This window comes from Somniosus microcephalus, chromosome 2 (assembly GCF_052327205.1).
Source record: "Somniosus microcephalus isolate GS21.2 chromosome 2, FLI_Smic_1.0, whole genome shotgun sequence".
In the NCBI taxonomy this organism is placed as follows: domain Eukaryota; kingdom Metazoa; phylum Chordata; class Chondrichthyes; order Squaliformes; family Somniosidae; genus Somniosus; species Somniosus microcephalus.
The window spans coordinates 157,416,792-157,434,868 of NC_140988.1; the positions used below are offsets into that span (position 1 = coordinate 157,416,792).

Genomic DNA, 18,077 nt, shown 5'->3' on the forward strand with positions numbered 1-18,077 from the left:
CCAATTCCCTTTTAAAAACCACGATTGAATCTGCCTCCACCACCCTTTCGGGCAGTGCATTCCAGACCATAAACACTCTGCATAAAAAAGTTTTTCCTCATGTCGCCTTTGGTTCTTTTGTCAATCACCTTAAATCTGTGTCCTCTGGTTCTCGACCCTTCCGCCAATGGGAACAGTTTCTCTCTATCTACTCTGTCCAGACCCCTCATGATTTTGAACACCTCTATCAAATCTCCTCTCAACCTTCTCTGCTCTAAGGAGAACAATCTCAGCTTCTCCAGTCTATCCATGTAACTGAAGTCCCTCATCCCTGCAACGATTCTTGTAAATCTTTTTTGCACCCTCTAAGGCCTTCACATCCTTCCTAAAGTGTGGTGCCTAGAATTGGACACAATACTCCAGTTGAGGCTGAAACCAGGTTCATCATAACTTCCTTACACTTTTTAAAGTGTAGTCGCTGTTGTAATGTAGGAAACATGGCAGCCAATTTGCGCACAGCAAGCTCCCACAAACAGCAATGTGATAATGACCAAATAATCCATTTTTAGCGGTGTTGGTTGAGGAATAAATATTGGCCAGGACACTGGGGATAACTCCCCAGCTCTTCTTCGAATGGTGCCATAGGATCTTTTACGTCCACCTGAGAGAGCAGACGGTCTCATTTGAAAAACGGCATCTCCGACAGTGCAGCACTCTCTCAGTACTGCACTGCAGTGTCAGCCTAGATTTTTGTGTTCGAGTCTCTGGAGTGGGACTGGAACCGCAATCTTCTGACTCAGAGGCGAAAGTGCTACCAGCTGAACCACGGCTGGCACTTAAGGATCGAATTTTGTGATTTCCGCCCATTTTTCTGTGACAACCAGAGAGATTGTTTGGCAGTAATTAAGATTGATCACGCCATTAAAAATTCATGAATAGGCAAGCCCTAACTTTTTCTGCTGTGTTTAGTGGGTATCGATCACGCAAGTCCCACAACTCCATGTGTCTTTCAATGCCGAGTCTCTGGGCGAGGTACAGGTGTAGCAAAGCTTGTGGAAGAACAGGACAACTCGGACAGCCACATTTAATTGCGCATGTGCAGTTGCCAGAAATTGCTGTCCGATTTACTCCATAATAATGGTGAGCGCTGATAGCGTCACTGTTATTTCTACCACAAAATCCAGGCCATTAATTCTACTTGATCAATTTACCCTTCCCATCCCCCATTCTTTCTGCTTTCCATTTTTAGTAGCCCCTCATTATTGCATTCACACATAATAAACATTTTTGAGACTTCGGTGCAGTGCTTTCTGTAATATGTCGACAGGAGAAAGTAACAATTCATGACAAACCCCAAGGGTTTGAATTATCTGGAGGTTCTGCCACATGTCAGGAACATGAGATCACACTAGCCTTGTGTGTTAGATGCTTAAAATTGGGTCCATTTATTTTAGACAGTACTCATTAAAATATCTGCATGGATATATTGAATGATCAGAAGTAGCCATGCTAGCACCATCTTTTACTCATTAACAGTACAATTAAAATTCTAAACTAATCACTTTCCACTAATCTTTCTCTTCCTCTGGGATTAGGCAAAAACGTAAAGAGAAGAAGCTTAAAAGAAGACTAGAACGTCAAACTCAGAGCGAGGATGGGAATGAAGAGTCTGCCAGGAAACGCTTCAAGAGAGATGTCACTCCAAGTAATGTTCGTGTAGTGCTGGATTGCAGCTTTGATAGTTCAATGGTGTTGAAGGTGAGGAAGAGTGAAAGTTGCATAGTAGTTACATAGAAATTATAGCACAGTAACAGGCCTTTCGGTCCATCAGGTCTATGCTGGTATTTTTGCTCCACACGCGCCTCCTCATATCCTTCTATTCCTTTCTCCATCATGTACTTATCTAGCTTCCCCTTAAAGGCATCAATGCTATTCACTTCAACTACCCCATGTGGTAGCAAGTTCCACATTCTAACCTCTCTCTGGGTAAAGAAGTTTCTCCTGAATTCCCTATTGGATTTATTAGTTATCTTTTAATTATGGACCCTAGTTCTAGTCTCCCCCACAAGTGGAAACACATTCTCTACGTCTACCCTATCAAACCCCTTCATTATTTTAAAGACCTCTATCGGGTCACCCCTTATCCTTTTCTTTTCTAGAAAAAGGAGCCCCAGCCTGTTCAGTCTACTCTGGTGTCATCCTTGTAAATCTTTTTTGCACTTTCTCCAGTGCCTCTATCCTTTTTGTAATATGGAAGCCAGAACTGTACACAGCACAGTACTGTTGACACACTATCTTAAATTTTGTTTTTTGAGTATCGAGGGCGAAAGAGATGGTAAGGCAGTGACGTATTGCAGTGAGATGTAGTTTATGCCCATGATTCCATGTGAGATTTTACATTTTTCTGCAGCTGTCCATGAGGTAGGGGAGAAGGAAGGAAGAAATGCATAGAATGGGAATTGTTGTGTATGTACCTTTAAGAGAATAACTGGTCTCAGATTGCAATACCGGCAGTGACCACCCCTGTATAAAAGGCGCTAGAGAGCCTCTGTTTTGTTAGATTCGTTTATGCCTTCCACCAGTAAAGACTTGTTTGTTTCTCTCCTGCTAGTCCGTGTCTCAATCATTCACGGACTTAACACTGGCGACGAGGTAGAAAGAACTTACCTGCAACTCAGCAGCAGCTCCGACAACGTTGAAGGTCGGAAGAAAAAAAAACAGTCCATTGAAGCTCGAGGAACGGGTGTCGACCGTCAATCATCGGGTTCAAGGCTTTGCAGGAGCGACTTTCCAGAGCCAGGCTGGGTTCCTCGGTCCGTGGTTTCCCAGCTAATCGGGCTGGTGGCAGGTAGTGCTCTGATCCTTCCTGGGCTGCAACGGGGCTGGGCAGCGAGTCGGGAAGCAAGGAGAGAGAGAGAGGGTGGAGCATACAGGGCGCAGCCGGTGTTTCGAAGCTGGGCAGCGTTCGGACCTCAGAAGAGGGAGGGAAGTGTCCCAGAGGGTCCGCTCCACGACGGGAAGATAATAAAAGAAAACAAATTAATATTTAACGTGCAGGAAACCGTGGAAAGCAGCGCTAACAACAGCGGGGAAGAAGACAAAGCGCGGGAGGCACCATTTTGTTAAATCGGGGAAGAAGGCAAAGCGCGGGAGGCGCCATTTTAGATTTGCAAGATGCCGAAGACTGGCTGTATCACTGCTTTTGATAATACATTAGAGGACTGGACCACGTATGTGGAAAGAGTCGAGGTATATTTCGAGGCAAATGAAATAGCGGAGGGGAAATATTGCTAAACTTAATGGGCGCTAGAACGTATGGCCTATTGCGGGATCTGATTACTCCAGCCAAACCGAAGGCGAAGAGTTTTAACGAAATTGTTGCTGTTCTACAGGAGCACTTAAACCCTGCACCGCTGTTGATAGCAGAAAGATTTAAATTCCACAGGAGAACTCAGCACAAAGATGAGAGCAATGCTGAGTATCTTACGGAACTACGCAAGCTATCAAAGCACTGCCAGTTCGGAGCAGGACTGGCAGATACCCTACGGGACAAATTTGTCTGTGGACTCCTGAGTGAAGGAACACAGAAGAAGTTACTCGCAGAAAAAGAGCTGACGCTAGATAAGGCTTTCAGCGTGGCAGTATCGTATGAAGCAGCAGCCAGGGGAGCTGCAGAAATTCAACAAAAACCACAGGAATACAGCACCCACGAAATGACACGGGGATTTGCAAAATGTTATCGCTGCAGCAGAACTAACCATGACCAGAAGGACTGCTGGTCCAAAGACAAAATATGCAGACAATGCGGGAAGATTGGACACATTGCACGAGTTTGTAGGTCTGGGAAGAAGACCAGCAACAACAAAAAGGCTACTAAGGAACCGTACAAGAAAGTACAAAAGATGACGGACAGTAGTTCCGAAGACCAGATGAGCGATAGTGAATCCGAGAACAGGAGATTAAGCTGTCTCAAACTTCACAATGTAATCGCAAAAGAGGATCACCGAACCATTTGGGTCACCCTCACGATAGCAGGGTCCCAAGTTAAAATGGAATTGGATACAGGATCAGCGCTAACCGTCATGAATCGATGAGACTATGAGCGGCTATTTTCACACATACCCTTGAGAGAGACATCCATCGTCTTAACGACGTATACGGGGCAAAAACTATACCCCAGAGGAAAAATAAGGGTGCCTGTCGAATACAACGGCAAGAAAATACGGAAATTGTATCTCTACATACTGCCAAATGGTGGACCACCATTATTGGGACGGGAATGGATCAGGAAGATAAACTTAGATTGGCATTCCATTCATGCAATGACGGTGGACGGTAAAAAAGATGAAGACGTCACTCCTGGACGATTGTCAACAATCTTAGCTAACGCCAAAGAGGTATTTCAACAAGAACTGGGCACGCTTAAAGGCGTAACCGCCTCGTTAAAAATAGAAGAGAATGCAGTTCCCAAGTTTTTCAAAGCGAGACCGGTACCATATGCAATTCGTCCAGCCGTCGAGGCAGAGCTGGAGAATCTGGAGAAGGCGGGCGTGTTGTCTAAGGTCGACTGGAGCGAGTGGGCGACACCCATCGTTCCTGTCATGAAGAAAACGTTAAGCAATAAGTCTGGAGAGCCAAGGAAGATTCGCATCTGTGGGGATTTCAAGGTGACGGTGAACCCTGTCCTTCACACAGTACAATATCCTCTTCCAAGGATAGAAGACATCTTCGCCTCACTGTCTGGAGGGAAGCGTTTTACAAAAATTGACCTAGCACAAGCATATTTGCAGATGGAGGTTGAAGAGTCTTCTAGGAAGTATCTCACGATAAACACTCACAAAGGTCTTTACCAGTATCATCGATTGGTATTCGGAGTAGCATCGGCTCCGGCGATATGGCAAAGAGCGATGGAACAAGTCCTGCAAGGGATTCCGGGGACTCAGTGTTACTTGGACGACATCCTTGTAACAGGTGAAGATGACAGTGAACACCTTAACAACCTAGAACAGGTGCTCACTAGACTACGGGAACATGGGCTGCGAGCCAACCGTCCCAAGTGCGAATTTTTCAAGAAACAGATATCGTATTGTGGCCACGTGATCGATGAAGAGGGGTTACATAAGTCCCCTGACAAAATTGAAGCGGTTGTTAAGGCCCCAGCGCCTGAAAATGTGTCGCAACTGAGGTCATTCCTCGGGTTGGTGAATTACTATCATAAGTTTTTGCCGAATTTGTCGACAATTCTGCATCCACTGAATGCCCTGCTACGAACGGGGGTAGCATGGAAATGGAGCGATGATTGTAAACGTGCTTTTCAGAAGAGTAAGGACTTAATCACTTCGAAGGAAGTATTGGCTCACTACAACCCAGCACTGCCAATCAGGCTGGCATGTGATGCGTCTCCCTACGGCATTGGGGCGGTACTGTCACATAAATTCCTTGATGGTTTGGAGAGGCCGATAGCTTTTGCGTCACGCTCGTTAACTTCTGCCGAGCGTAACTACGCCCAGATTGACAGAGAGGCCCTCAGCCTAGTGTGGGGGGGTGAAGAAGTTCAATCACTATCTGCACGGTCAAAAATTTACTCTACTAACCGATCATCAACCTCTTGTCTCCATTTTCAACCCTCAGAAGGGCGTACCGATAATGACAGCACAACGGCTGCAGAGGTGGTCCCTTTTCCTAGGGGCACACCAATATGACATCGAGTACAGGGGAACTAAACAGCATGGAAATGCTGATGGATTGTCACGTCTACCGCTGCCGACGGTGGAAGAAGACGACCTTGCAGTGGATCCAATGGAGTTATTCCACTCGACCACAGTCGAATGTCTCCCTGTGACGAATGCAAACATAGAAAAGGAAACACGGAATGACCCGACACTATCACGGGTCTATGATTTAACGGTGAAGGGATGGCCAGCACATGGCGAACCACTGCTGCCAGCATTTTCGTCAAGAAGAGAACAGCTGTCAGTGTGCAGAGGAACCTTGATGTGTGGATCCAGAGTAGTAATTCCACCTAAGTTGACGGATAGAGTGCTCAATGAGCTTCATGAGGGTCATCTGGGTGGGGTAAAAATGAAGAACTTAGCTAGAGCGTTTGTGTGGTGGCCGGGAATCGATAGAGAAATCGAAGAGATGACCAAGAGCTGTGCAGGATGCCAGAAGGTCCAAAACGCCCCACCACAAGCTCCTCTGCATCCATGGGAGTGGCCCTCATCCCCATGGCAAAGGGTGCACATTGATTTTGCTGGTCCCTTCATGGACTCGATGTTTTTAATTGCGGTGGATGCACATTCAAAGTGGCCAGAGGTAATAAAAATGTCCTCAACCACCATGGAAAAAACTATCGCAGTTTTACGAACCATATTCGCTAGGAATGGGCTGCCTGAACAGATTTGCTCTGACAATGGACCACAGTTTGTGTCTGAAGAGTTCCGGAGGTTTTTAAAGAACAATGGTGTTAAGCATTACACATCTGCCCCATATCATCCAGCCACTAATGGATTGGCCGAGAGGTTTGTCCAAACATTCAAGAAGGCTATCAAGGCAATGTGTAATGAAGATATACCCCTACAACACAAGGTGGACAACTTCTTGTTTGCCTACCGGAATGCGACACATGCGGTTACCAACCAAACGCCAGCCATGATGTTCTTCAATCGAAGACTACGATGCCGCTTGGATTTGGTTAAGCCAAACGTCCGAAGAGATGTGGAGAACAGGCAGTTTCAGAATATGAATGAAAGGCCGACCAGGAGTTTTAAGATAGGTCAACCAGTTTTGGCCCGGGACTACCGCACTGAGAAATGGCAGCCAGGAACGATTTGTACACGACAAGGACCTCTCATGTATACCGTGGACGTTGGGGAGAGCATTGTAAGACGCCATGCTGACCAGATTCTAGAGTCACTGGAAAACGTCAACTCCACACCATGATCTGATACACCTGGTAATGAAATCGACGTTCCAATTGCAGCTACCGCAGAACCGGTAATATTGGAAATAGATGAACCAAACAACGACATTGATTTCGACTCAACATTGCCAGAAGAACCTGATACTCCAAAGAGGCGTTATCCAGACAGAATCAGGAAGCCTCCTCAAAGACTGAACTTATAATTGCTTAAACTTAACCAATGTATCTAGCAACAGTAATTGTGATTGTAATTCGTTATCATTAGTGTTAAATGAATGTTATGTACTGTTTATCTAAAAGGGGAGGAATTGTTGTGTATGTACCTTTAAGAGAATAACTGGTCTCAGACTGCAATACCGGCAGTGACCACCCCTGTATAAAAGGTGCTAGAGAGCCTCTGTTTTGTTAGATTCATTTATGCCTTCCACCAGTAAAGACTTGTTTGTTTCTCTCCTGCTAGTCCGTGTCTCAATCATTCACGGACTTAACAGGAATCAAAAAGTTTCACGTTTTATGACTGAAATCTGCAAAGCTGGATATTTGGGTGATGTTTCTGTTGGTGGGAAAGGGAAGTCTCGAGAAAGTATTTTTTGTTTATATTACTCACTTTTTTTGTGTAAAAGAAAATAAACGCTCACCAAAAAAAGTCTGATGTCTTCTTGTAGAAAAGGAGCACTTCTAAATAAAAGGTTGCCTCCGACGTTCCTTCTCCTGCAGTGTTCATAATTGCAGCCTGTAGCCCCGTCCACACCACTGAAGGTACTACATTTTCCAAATAACAAAGTTTCTCACAGCAGTTTTAAGTGATCTTTTAAGGTTGTGCTCCTGGTATGGGTATTGTAATGAAATCTGTTTGTCTTGATTCTGTATTCGTTTTGCACTCATGTATATTACCCTCCCCCACGGTGTATAGTTTCACTTCCTCTTTCCCGACTAACCTGGAAGGTTCCAGGTCTTGGCTCTTTGCTCTGCCCCTGACTTCTCTTACATAAAGATCCCAGGATCTGTTTGACTCATTCCTGTGAACCAGTCGGCGTGTTGAGATGTTAGCTCTGATCTTAGTGATTAAAAGCCAACTTGTTTAAGTCTATAACTTCTAGTTTTGTGGTTATTGAAGGCCCATCAATTTTAATCACTAAAGAATACTAGGATGGATCGACTCCTAAAACCAGAGCGTCTGGACTTGGATCCACATTCTGCTGAAGCATCAAATCAATTTGGACACTGGCTCAAATGCTTCGAACTCTTCGCGGAGGCCTCATCCGCTAGCGAGGTAGATAAACTGAGTCTGCTGACTACTCGCGTAAGTCATCGGATTTATTCGTTCATCCGGGACGCCACCTCTTACACGGAGGCCATCACTATCCTGAAGGCCCAATACCAGAGGCCGGTAAACGAAGTGTACGCCAGACATCTGGCTACACGCAGGCAGCGACCAGAGGAATCAATGGACGATTTCTTACAGGGCCTAAAGGACCTGGTCTGGGACTGTAACTGCAAGGCCGTGACGGCCAACGCGTACTCTGATGAATTGGTCCACGATTCCTTCATCACGGGCCTCAAATCGAATTATATCCGGCAGAGACTGCTGGAGAAGGAGGTCCTGGACTTAAAAAAGGCAGTGGCCACTGTGCAATCGCTGGACGTGGCCCAAAGAAACTCTGACTCTTATTCTTCCGGCCATGCGGCCCTCACCGCCTCGTGCGCGCCGAGGGGGCCGCCATCTTGGAATCAGCCATTTTCCCCATCCAGGTCTCCGACCAGCTCTACGCCGCCGGAGTCCCCACACAGAAGTTCACCCAGGAGTCCTACTACAGCGGCAATGTCTCGAGGCCCGAAATGCTACTTCTGCGGCCAGGCCAAGCACCCCAGACAACGATGCCCAGCGAAGGACGCTACATGCTTCAAATGTAAGAATAAGGGGCATTTTAGCAAAGTCTGCAGGGGGAATCCGATTTCCAACTCCGTCACCGCCTCGTGCGTGCTGTGCGGGCCGCCATCTTGGGATCCGCCATCTTTTCCCGACTCAACGGCCGCCCAGGGCCTAACAGTGGCTTCGATCACGGTGGATCAATCCAGGCCACACCCGTTGACAAAATCCATGATGGACATACAGGTAAACGGGAATTTAACGAAATGTTTAATTGACTGTGGGAGTACCGAGAGTTTTATCCACCCTAGCCTGGTACGGCGGCACTCATTAACGGTAACCCCTACACGGAGCAGAATTGCTATGGCTGCTAAGCCCCACACTTCGGACATTTTGGGCTACTGTGTGGTAACACTGACTGTAAAAGGCACGGACTACAAGGATTTTAAACTCCTCGTGATGCCAGAACTCTGTGTTAATGTAATCTTGGGCCTGGACTTCCAGTGCCACCACGAAAGTGTCACGCTAGCATAGGGCGGGTCCCAGCCGCCACTCACAGTCTGTGGCCTATCAACCTTAAAAATCAGCCCGCCCTCTTTATTCGCTAATCTCGCTCCGAACTGTAGGCCCGTAGCGACCAAAAGTAGACGGTACACTCTGGAAGACAGACACTTTATCAAGGTGGAAGTGGACAGACTCCTGCGGGAAGGCATTATTGAATGCAGTACCAGCCCGTGGCGTGCCCAAGTAGTCATAGTTAAAAATAGCGAAAAGAAACGGATGGTAATTGACTACAGCCAGACTGTTAATATTTATACCCAGCTGGACGCCTACCCTTTACCCCGCATATCAGAAATGGTCAACCAGATTGCGCAATACCGAGTCTTCTCGACTATCGACCTCAAATCCGCGTATCACCAGCTCCCCATTAGAACGGAGGACTGCCCATACACCGCCTTCGAGGCGAACGGGCGCCTCTACCATTTTCTCAGAGTGCCCTTCGGGGTAACAAATGGGGTCTCGGTCTTCCAACATGAGATGGACTGCATGGTTGACGAGAATAAACTACAAGCTACCTACCCCTATCTGGACAATGTCACTATCTGCGGGCACAACCAGCAAGACCACGATCTAAATCTTGCGAGATTTTTAAAAACTGCCCTAAAGCTGAATCTAACCTACAACGAAGACAAATGTGTCTTCAACACAACCCGTCTCTGTATCCTCGGCTGTGTGGTGGAAGATGGGGTAATTGGACCGGACCCTGACCGATTACGCCCCCTGAAGGAACTGCCCCTGCCACACAATCCCAAAGCTTTAAAAAGGTGCCTGGGATTTTTTTCGTATTATGCCCAATGGGTGCCCAATTACTCTGATAAGGCCCGACCCCTCATTAAATCGACGTCCTTCCCACTATCAGCTGAAGCTCGGGAGGCTTTCACCAGTATCAAACAGGACATTGAAAGGGCTGCACTGTGTGCAGTGGACGAATGCATTCCCTTTCAAGTCGAAAGCGATGCATCAGACTTTGCCTTAGCTGCGACCCTCAATCAGGCTGGGAGACCTGTGGCCTTCTTCTCCCGAACCCTTCAGGGACCTGAAATCAGGCACTCTTCTGTCGAGAAGGAGGCACAGGCTATAGTGGAGGCAGTGCGGCACTGGAGACACTACCTAGCCGGCAAACGTTTCACCCTGCTCACCGACCAGCGGTCGGTGGCTTTCATGTTTAATAACAAACAAAGGGGGAAAATCAAGAATGACAAAATACTCAGGTGGAGGATCGAACTATCCACGTTCGACTATGATATTATGTACAGGCCGGGAGCCCTTAATGAACCCCCAGATGCCCTATCGCGGGGAATGTGTGCCAGCATTCATACGGACAAATTACAGGGTCTCCACAACGACCTCTGTCACCCAGGGGTCACCCGACTATACCATTTTATAAAGTCCCGCAATCTGCCCCACTCCATCGAGGAGGTCAGGGCAATGACCAGAGCCTGCCGCATCTGTGCGGAATGCAAGCCTCGTTTCTACAGGCCTGACCGTGCACACCTTATCAAAGCCACACGGCCATTCGAGCGCCTAAGTCTGGACTTCAAGGGACCCCTTCCCTCTGCCGACCGTAACGTATACTTCCTCAGTATCATTGATGAATATTCCCGCTTCCCCTTCGCCATTCCCTGCCCAGACATGACCAGTGCCACGGTCATCAAGTGTCTCTGTAATCTATTCTGCATGTTTGGCATGCCGAACTACATACACAGCGATAGGGGGACGTCATTCATGAGTGACGAGCTGCGCCAGTTCTTGCTCTCGAAGGGGATAGCCACTAGCAGAACCACTAGCTACAACCCCCGGGGTAATGGGCAAGTGGAAAGGGAGAATGCTACTGTTTGGAAGGCTGTCACATTAGCCTTAAAGTCAAAAGGCCTTCCGACCTCCCGCTGGCAGGAAGTCCTCCCAGACGTGCTCCACTCCATAAGGTCTCCGTTATGTACTGCCACTAACGCTACCCCTCACGAAAAGATGTTCGTTTTCCCCCGGAAATCCCCCTCGGGCATATCTCTACCCACGTGGCTGACGTCTCCGGGGACAGTACTATTGCGGAAGCACATGAGAGGCCATAAAACGGACCCCCTTGTGGAAAAGGTACAGCTCCTCCATGCAAACCCTCAGTACGCCTATATCAAATACTCTGACTGGCGAGAGGACACTGTTTCCATAAAAGACCTCGCTCCCTCGGGGAGCGGAGAGAACGATGGGAGACTACCCGATGAAGACCTACACTACAAAGAGACAGGACGCCCAGAGGTATCAATACCCAACTTTAACCTGGAAGACACTGCAAATAACCTGGAAGACACTGCGGAGGCCCGGACAGCGGAGGAACCAGAATCCACTCCCCTAGAGGCACCCCAACCGGCTTTGCGCCGATCCCTGAGAACTGCAAAACCTCCTGACAGACTCACTTATACCAACTTTTAAGAAACATCACCCCGATGGACTAAATCTATAGAAGGGGTGAATGTAATGAAATCTGTTTGTCTTGATTCTGTATTCGTTTTGCACTCATGTATATTACCCTCCCCCACGGTGTATAGTTTCACTTCCTCTTTCCCGACTAACCTGGAAGGTTCCAGGTCTTGGCTCTTGGCTCCGCCCCTGACTTCTCTTACATAAAGATCCCAGGATCTCTATGACTCATTCCTGTGAACCAGTCGGCGTGTTGAGATGTTAGCTCTGATCTTAGTGATTAGAAGCCAACTTGTTTAAGTCTATAACTTCTAGTTTTGTGGTTATTGAAGGCCCATCAGGTATAAAAAATGAACATCAGCCAGATAATTGACAGGAATGCGCTGTGCTTGCATTTTGAACGTGCTGTGTTATCCCCTCGTTCTCTTCCCCTCTTCCATTATTAAATGGTTTTTGTGTGAGAATTAACAGTAAGTGATGGGAGTTTTTAAGTGTAAAGTGCATTGTGTTTTTTTTTCTATTTCACTGCTGAGGCCTTGATATATTTCACAGTGTTAAATGTACAAAACTAAAGCATGTGCATAATGGTCAAAATTGCTTTTTTAAATTTAGGATGTCAAAAAGCTGCATAAACAGATTCAGAGGTGTTATGCTGAAAATCGAAAAGCAACACATCCTGTAAAGGTGAGTCTTGACGTCCATTTTGATTTGCGTCTCTGGAGAACGAGAATAAACAAAACTGAAAATGGCATCATCCTCTTAAACATGACATTTCCGACCTGAAATACCAGCAGCAGTCTTTGTCCAGGAGCAGTCCATGTTCAGCTGTCTGATTCTTACGAAACGCTGATAAAATGTATTCAATGCAACTAACTTTCTGATCAGAGGTTCCCTTTTCCACATTGCTCTTGTTTTGCCTTTTAAATTGCTTAAGACACTGAGACATTCAGTTATGGTGGCTCTGTACTTAGCCGACCACTCCCACTGCACCCCTCTAGGGAATTCGACTCAACTCCAATTGGATACCATGGCCCGTATTTTCCGATGCCTTATAGGTATGTATGGGCTGTGTACACACCCGTAGGGACATGCGACGCGCATGCGCTGAAAACCGTCATTTCCGATCTGTCAAGAATGCTCTTGACAGATCGGACGCCTGCCCTACAGAAGGGCCTCTGCGGAACCTCCGCCCGCTGAAAACCCTTAGAAATCTTACGCCTGGTAAAAGCAGGTGTAAGGCCTTCTTTTACCAGCATAAGAGTTGAAAACAGTAAAAAATATTTTTTTTTTTTCACTCATTTATAATTTAAAAATACTTTTAAAAAGGTAAGTTTATTTTTAGCCCCGTAAAAAACTTTATTTTTTTCAAAAAATTACATTTTTGTTTAAAATATTAAATTTAATAATGTAATTTTAACTCATTTAAAAAATGTGATGGTTTTTTAAAAGTTTATTTCATGTTTTAGTGTCTTTTCGGGGTGCTCTCCATTCATATATTTGACAGGTCTATCTGTCAAAAGTATGAAGGGAGATTCCCTTCTCCTATTGGCTGGCCTGGCCCACGTGATCCCAGGGACACTTGCGAACTGCATGCGCCTCTGAGATACGTGGGCCCTGCGCATTTCGACTTTGGAGAGGCCCAGGAGCGGAAGTGTCCGGACCTTGGGAGCCCTCGGGTAAGTTCGTAGATTTTTTTCCGATAGGAGACATCCGCACGCAAGAAGCCTTCTGTCGGAAATTACGGGCCAATGATACTTTATCTAAGACTTGTAAAACTTAACACATTACAATACATGAACAAAAGTTTACAGAACCAAGCAGAAAGTATATCACCTGCTCCGTCCTGGTTAGAAGTGTGCCTCTTGATGTTACGCGGTAGGTCTGTCCCCTTCCTCTTGGACGTTTGTTCTCACTTCTGGATTCTTCACTAAACAGCCTCGAGAGCTTATCCTTTACACACCAGAAACCAGAACTACACACCGCCTAATCCAACCAGCACGTACCACACTTGTTTTCCTTAATGTTCCTGCTCTGATCACACCAATCAGATTCCCGATCATGTACCGTCTTCCTAGCATTGTAACTGAGGTTTGTTCCGGCTTCAATAACAGCGCCATTCTTTTATTTTAATCCTGACTGTGGACTTTGAGTAGGTATTAATTCTAGTTTTCTTTTCTCATTAGATGTATTTGACCAGTCATGGTGGACAGTTGAAGAAGAATATGGATGAGAATGACAAAGGATGGGTCAACTGGAAGGTACGAAGAAACTTCACACAAAATAGTTGTTAAACTGGAAACGAGGAAACACTGACTCGGGTTTTTAACATAGCAGTGATTGGCCAGGTGATCAGGAGCTGTTGTTTCCGTAGGGCTGTGTGTTAAGACATTATGCTCTGTTGATACTCGTGGAGCAACTATTCCAATGCTCTCCTGGGCGGCCTCCCAGTTTTCCACGCTCCATAAACTTGAACTCATCCAAAAGTCTGCTGCCCATATGGTCCCGCTCACCCATCACCCCCTGTGCTCGCTGACCTAGATTGGCTCCCAGTCTGGCAACGCCTCAATTTTAAAATTCTCATACTCGTTTTCAAATCCCTCCATGGCCTCGCCCCTCCCTGTCTCTGTAACCTCTTCCAGCCATATAACCCTCTGAGATCTCTGGGCTCCTGCAATTCTAGCCTTCTACACATCCATGATTTTAATGGCACACCATTGTCGACCGTGCCTTCAGCTGCCTAGGCCCTCCGCACTGGAATTCCCTCCCTAAAGCTCTCCGCCCCGCTACTTGTCTCTCCTCCTTTTAAGACGCTCCTTAAAATCTACCTCTCATCTGTTCTAATATCTCCTTATGTGGCTCGGTGTCAAATTTTGTTTGATAATCGCTCCTGTGAAGCGCCTTGGGGCGTTTTACTACATTAAAGGCGCTGTATAAATGCAAGTTGTTGTTGAATTATTAATGGCAATGACATGCTTTATTGTAATTTGACTTTGTTAGGGAATCACCGTTACCTCCGAGCACTTCAGTGAAGCAATGAAGAAGGAAGACCTGGTTTATCTCACCTCTGATTCTCCTAACGTGCTGAATGAGCTGGATGCAACAAAAGCTTACATCATAGGTGGCTTGGTGGATCATAATCACCACAAGGTACTCTGCGCATCTTCCACACTCTAAAGCTATCATTTGGTGATTAGAGATAACTGAAAGATTGCAGCCGTGTGCAATCCTTTAATGGTACAATATAAATTCAAGTTGTTGTAGAAGGTTGCTCAATACAGCTGCAGTCCCATAAAAACAAAATTTAAGCACTTTGAGAAAATGGATTCAACATTACTTTATCTTGACTTTTCCATGGCTGTCATTTCAGGGTCTAACGTACAATAATGCACTGGAGTTGGGAATTGCACATGCCCAGCTTCCTCTTGGAAACTATGTGAAAATGGATAGCCGGAAAGTATTGACTGTAAATCACGGTATGTGCTATAATGAGCCGAGTTTTCGCCTGTGATAAGGACATGTAATTTTTTAATATACAGCTCGTGTGTTTTGTGCAGATAATCTGCAATAATTTGTTTAAATGACACAGTGCAAATAAATTGGCCTTTTTATAAATTAGTTTTATTTGCAAAATGAGACCGACGCGACATTTTAAGTGCTCCGAAAGCTATTGTGCGGAAGACTGGTGTTCAACACAGTATGTCGCTAATCATTTCACATTTTTTAATCAACAGAAGTATAATCTAGTTAAGGGAGCAAAAATATACTTGACATGAAAATATCGATTACAGATTTTCTTCCAGAAATACAAATAGAGGCATAGAATACAAAAACAAGGACGTTATGCTAAACCTTTATAAATCACTGGTTAGGCCTCAGCTGGAGTATTGTGTCCAATTCTGGGCACCGCACTTTAGGAAAGATGCTAAGGCCTTGGAGAAGGTGCAAAGGAGATTTACTAGAATGGTACCAGGGATGAGGGACTTCAGTTATGGGGAGAGACTAGAGAAGCTAGGATTGTTCTCCTTGGAGCAGAGAAGGTTAAGGGGAGATTTAATACAGGCATTCAAAATCACAAAGCAGATAAGGAGAAACTTGCAGAAGGGTCGGTAGCCAGAAGTCGCAGATTTAAGGTAATTGAAAAAAGAACCAGAGGGGAGATGAGAATAGTTTTACGCAGCGAGTTGTTGTGATCTGGAATGCACTGCCTGAAAAGGCGGTGGAATCAGAAGTAACTTTCAGAAGGGAATTGGATAAATACCTGAAGGGGAGAAAATTGCTATTATAATGGGGAAAGAGCCGGGGGGAGTGGGACTAATTTCAAAGAGCCGGCACAGGCACGATGGGCTGAATTGCCTCCTTCTGTGCTGTAAAATTCTATGACAATATAAAGTCAGGTATCGCATTGTAGCACCAAGGTAAGGTGATGGAGTGGTGAGATACAAATCTGATTTGCTGAGTCTATAATCTCAGTTGCATCCTTTTTGCACAGATGCCTATCCACAAGGAAAGAAGGATGGAAAATGAGGGAGGGGGGAGGCGATAGAGTAAAGGGAGACTAATCATTGGGCCATGCAGTTGACTTGAGCAATGTAGGCAAAGGTGTGGGAACAAATCTTCTTGCCGGCCCTTAGGACCCACATGGCTCAGTGAGATAACAAACAAGTACAATTAATGCATAATATACTTTCAAACAAGAACAGAAGTCACTTTCGGTGTTTCTCGGTGCGTACCCACTCCACTAAGTGTCGACAACTTTAAAGTCGGGCACAAGTAAAATGCCCCATCCATCCTGGCGTCTGATACCTAAATGGGGATTGTTTTCCTTTCCACAGTGTTTGAGATAATCCTAGCCTATTTAGAGAAGCAGAACTGGCAGGAAGCCTTTTTCACTATACTGCCACAACGCAAAGGAGCAGTTCCTGCAGGCCAGCCCGGCAGCTCCGAACAAAATGAGCCTGACGGTGATTCTGACACTTGCGATTCCACGGAGAATGGGGGAGCAGAATCGGAAGCTCTTGCACAAGAGGACCAGCAGCCCAGTGAATTAAATTGTGAAGCGAGACACACAAAAATTAGTGAAGAAATGGATGGTGAAACGTAGCACTGTCTCTATTTGATTAAATACTTTAACCGTTGTTTCGAGGTTTTACTTTGTATGGAAAATGATCCAAAGGCAGGACTTTTGATTTGGCCTCATAACACTTGCATTTGTCTCTTGTCTCTTGTGACACTTAAGTCGCTGTGAGTTCAGAGAAATATTTTTGGACAACATATTTGATTCATTTAAAATATTTTAAGCAAGGTTGCTAGTTGTTTCTATGTTAATGACTCTACTGGACTTTGTAAATCATTGTGTTATAAGAACATAAGAAATAAGAGCAGGAATAGGCCATTTGGCCCCTCGAGCTTGCTCCGCCATTCAATAAGATCATGGCTGATCTTGGGCTCAAAGCCACTTCCCAGCCTGCTCCCCATAACCCTTCACTCCCTTATCTTGAAAAAAATGTGTCTATCTCTACTTTAAATGTATTTAATGACCCAGCCTCCACGGCTCTCTGGGGCAGAGAATTCCACAGATTTACGACCCTCTGAGAGAAGTTCCTCCTCATCTCAGTTCTAAAAGGGTGAACTTTTATTCTGAGACTGCCCCCGGGTTCTAGATTTCCCCACGAGGGGAACCATCCTCTCTGCATCTACCCTGTCGAGCCCCCTCAGTATCTTATATGTTTCGATAAGATCACCTCTCATTCTTCTAAATTCCAATGAGTATAGGCCCAGCCTGCTCAACCTTTCCTCATAAGTCAAACCCCTCATCTCTGGAATTAACCTAGTGAATCATCTCTGAACTGCCTCCAATGCAAGTATATCCTTCCTTAAATAAGGAGACCAAAACTGTATGCAGTACTCAAGGTATGGTCTCACCAATACCTTGTACAGTTGTAGCAGGACTTCCCTGCTTTTATACTCCAACCCCCTTGCAATAAAGGCCAACATTCCATTTGCCTTTTTGATTACTTGCTGCACCTGCATGTTAACTTTTTGTGTTCATGCACAAGGACCCCCAGGTCCCTCTGAACTGTAGCATTTTGTAATCTCTCCATTTAAATAATAGTTTGCTTTTTTATTTTTCTAGCCAAAGTGGATAACCTCGCACTTTCCGACATTATACTCCATCTGCCAAATGTTTGCCCACACACCTAGCCTGTCTATATCCCTTTGCAGATTCTTTGAGTCCTCTGCACAACTTGCTTTCCCACCCATCTTTGTATCATCTGCAAACTTGGCAACATTACACTCGATCCCTTCATCCAAGTCATTAATGTAGATTGT

At 45.6% G+C, this 18,077-nt stretch overlaps 1 protein-coding gene across 1 annotated transcript; it reads left to right on the forward strand.

The window, feature by feature from the left end:
• The first annotated feature begins 1,568 nt into the window (after positions 1–1,568).
• Positions 1,569–17,052, forward strand: LOC147123057 (tRNA methyltransferase 10 homolog A-like). The gene is made up of 6 exons (XM_085964652.1): positions 1,569–1,737; positions 12,360–12,431; positions 13,931–14,005; positions 14,745–14,894; positions 15,115–15,220; positions 16,580–17,052. Exons 1-6 carry the CDS (start codon positions 1,726–1,728, stop codon positions 16,846–16,848), a joined length of 684 nt encoding a protein of 227 aa, XP_085820778.1. The 5' UTR covers positions 1,569–1,725; the 3' UTR covers positions 16,849–17,052.
• The last annotated feature ends 1,025 nt before the right edge of the window (positions 17,053–18,077 follow it).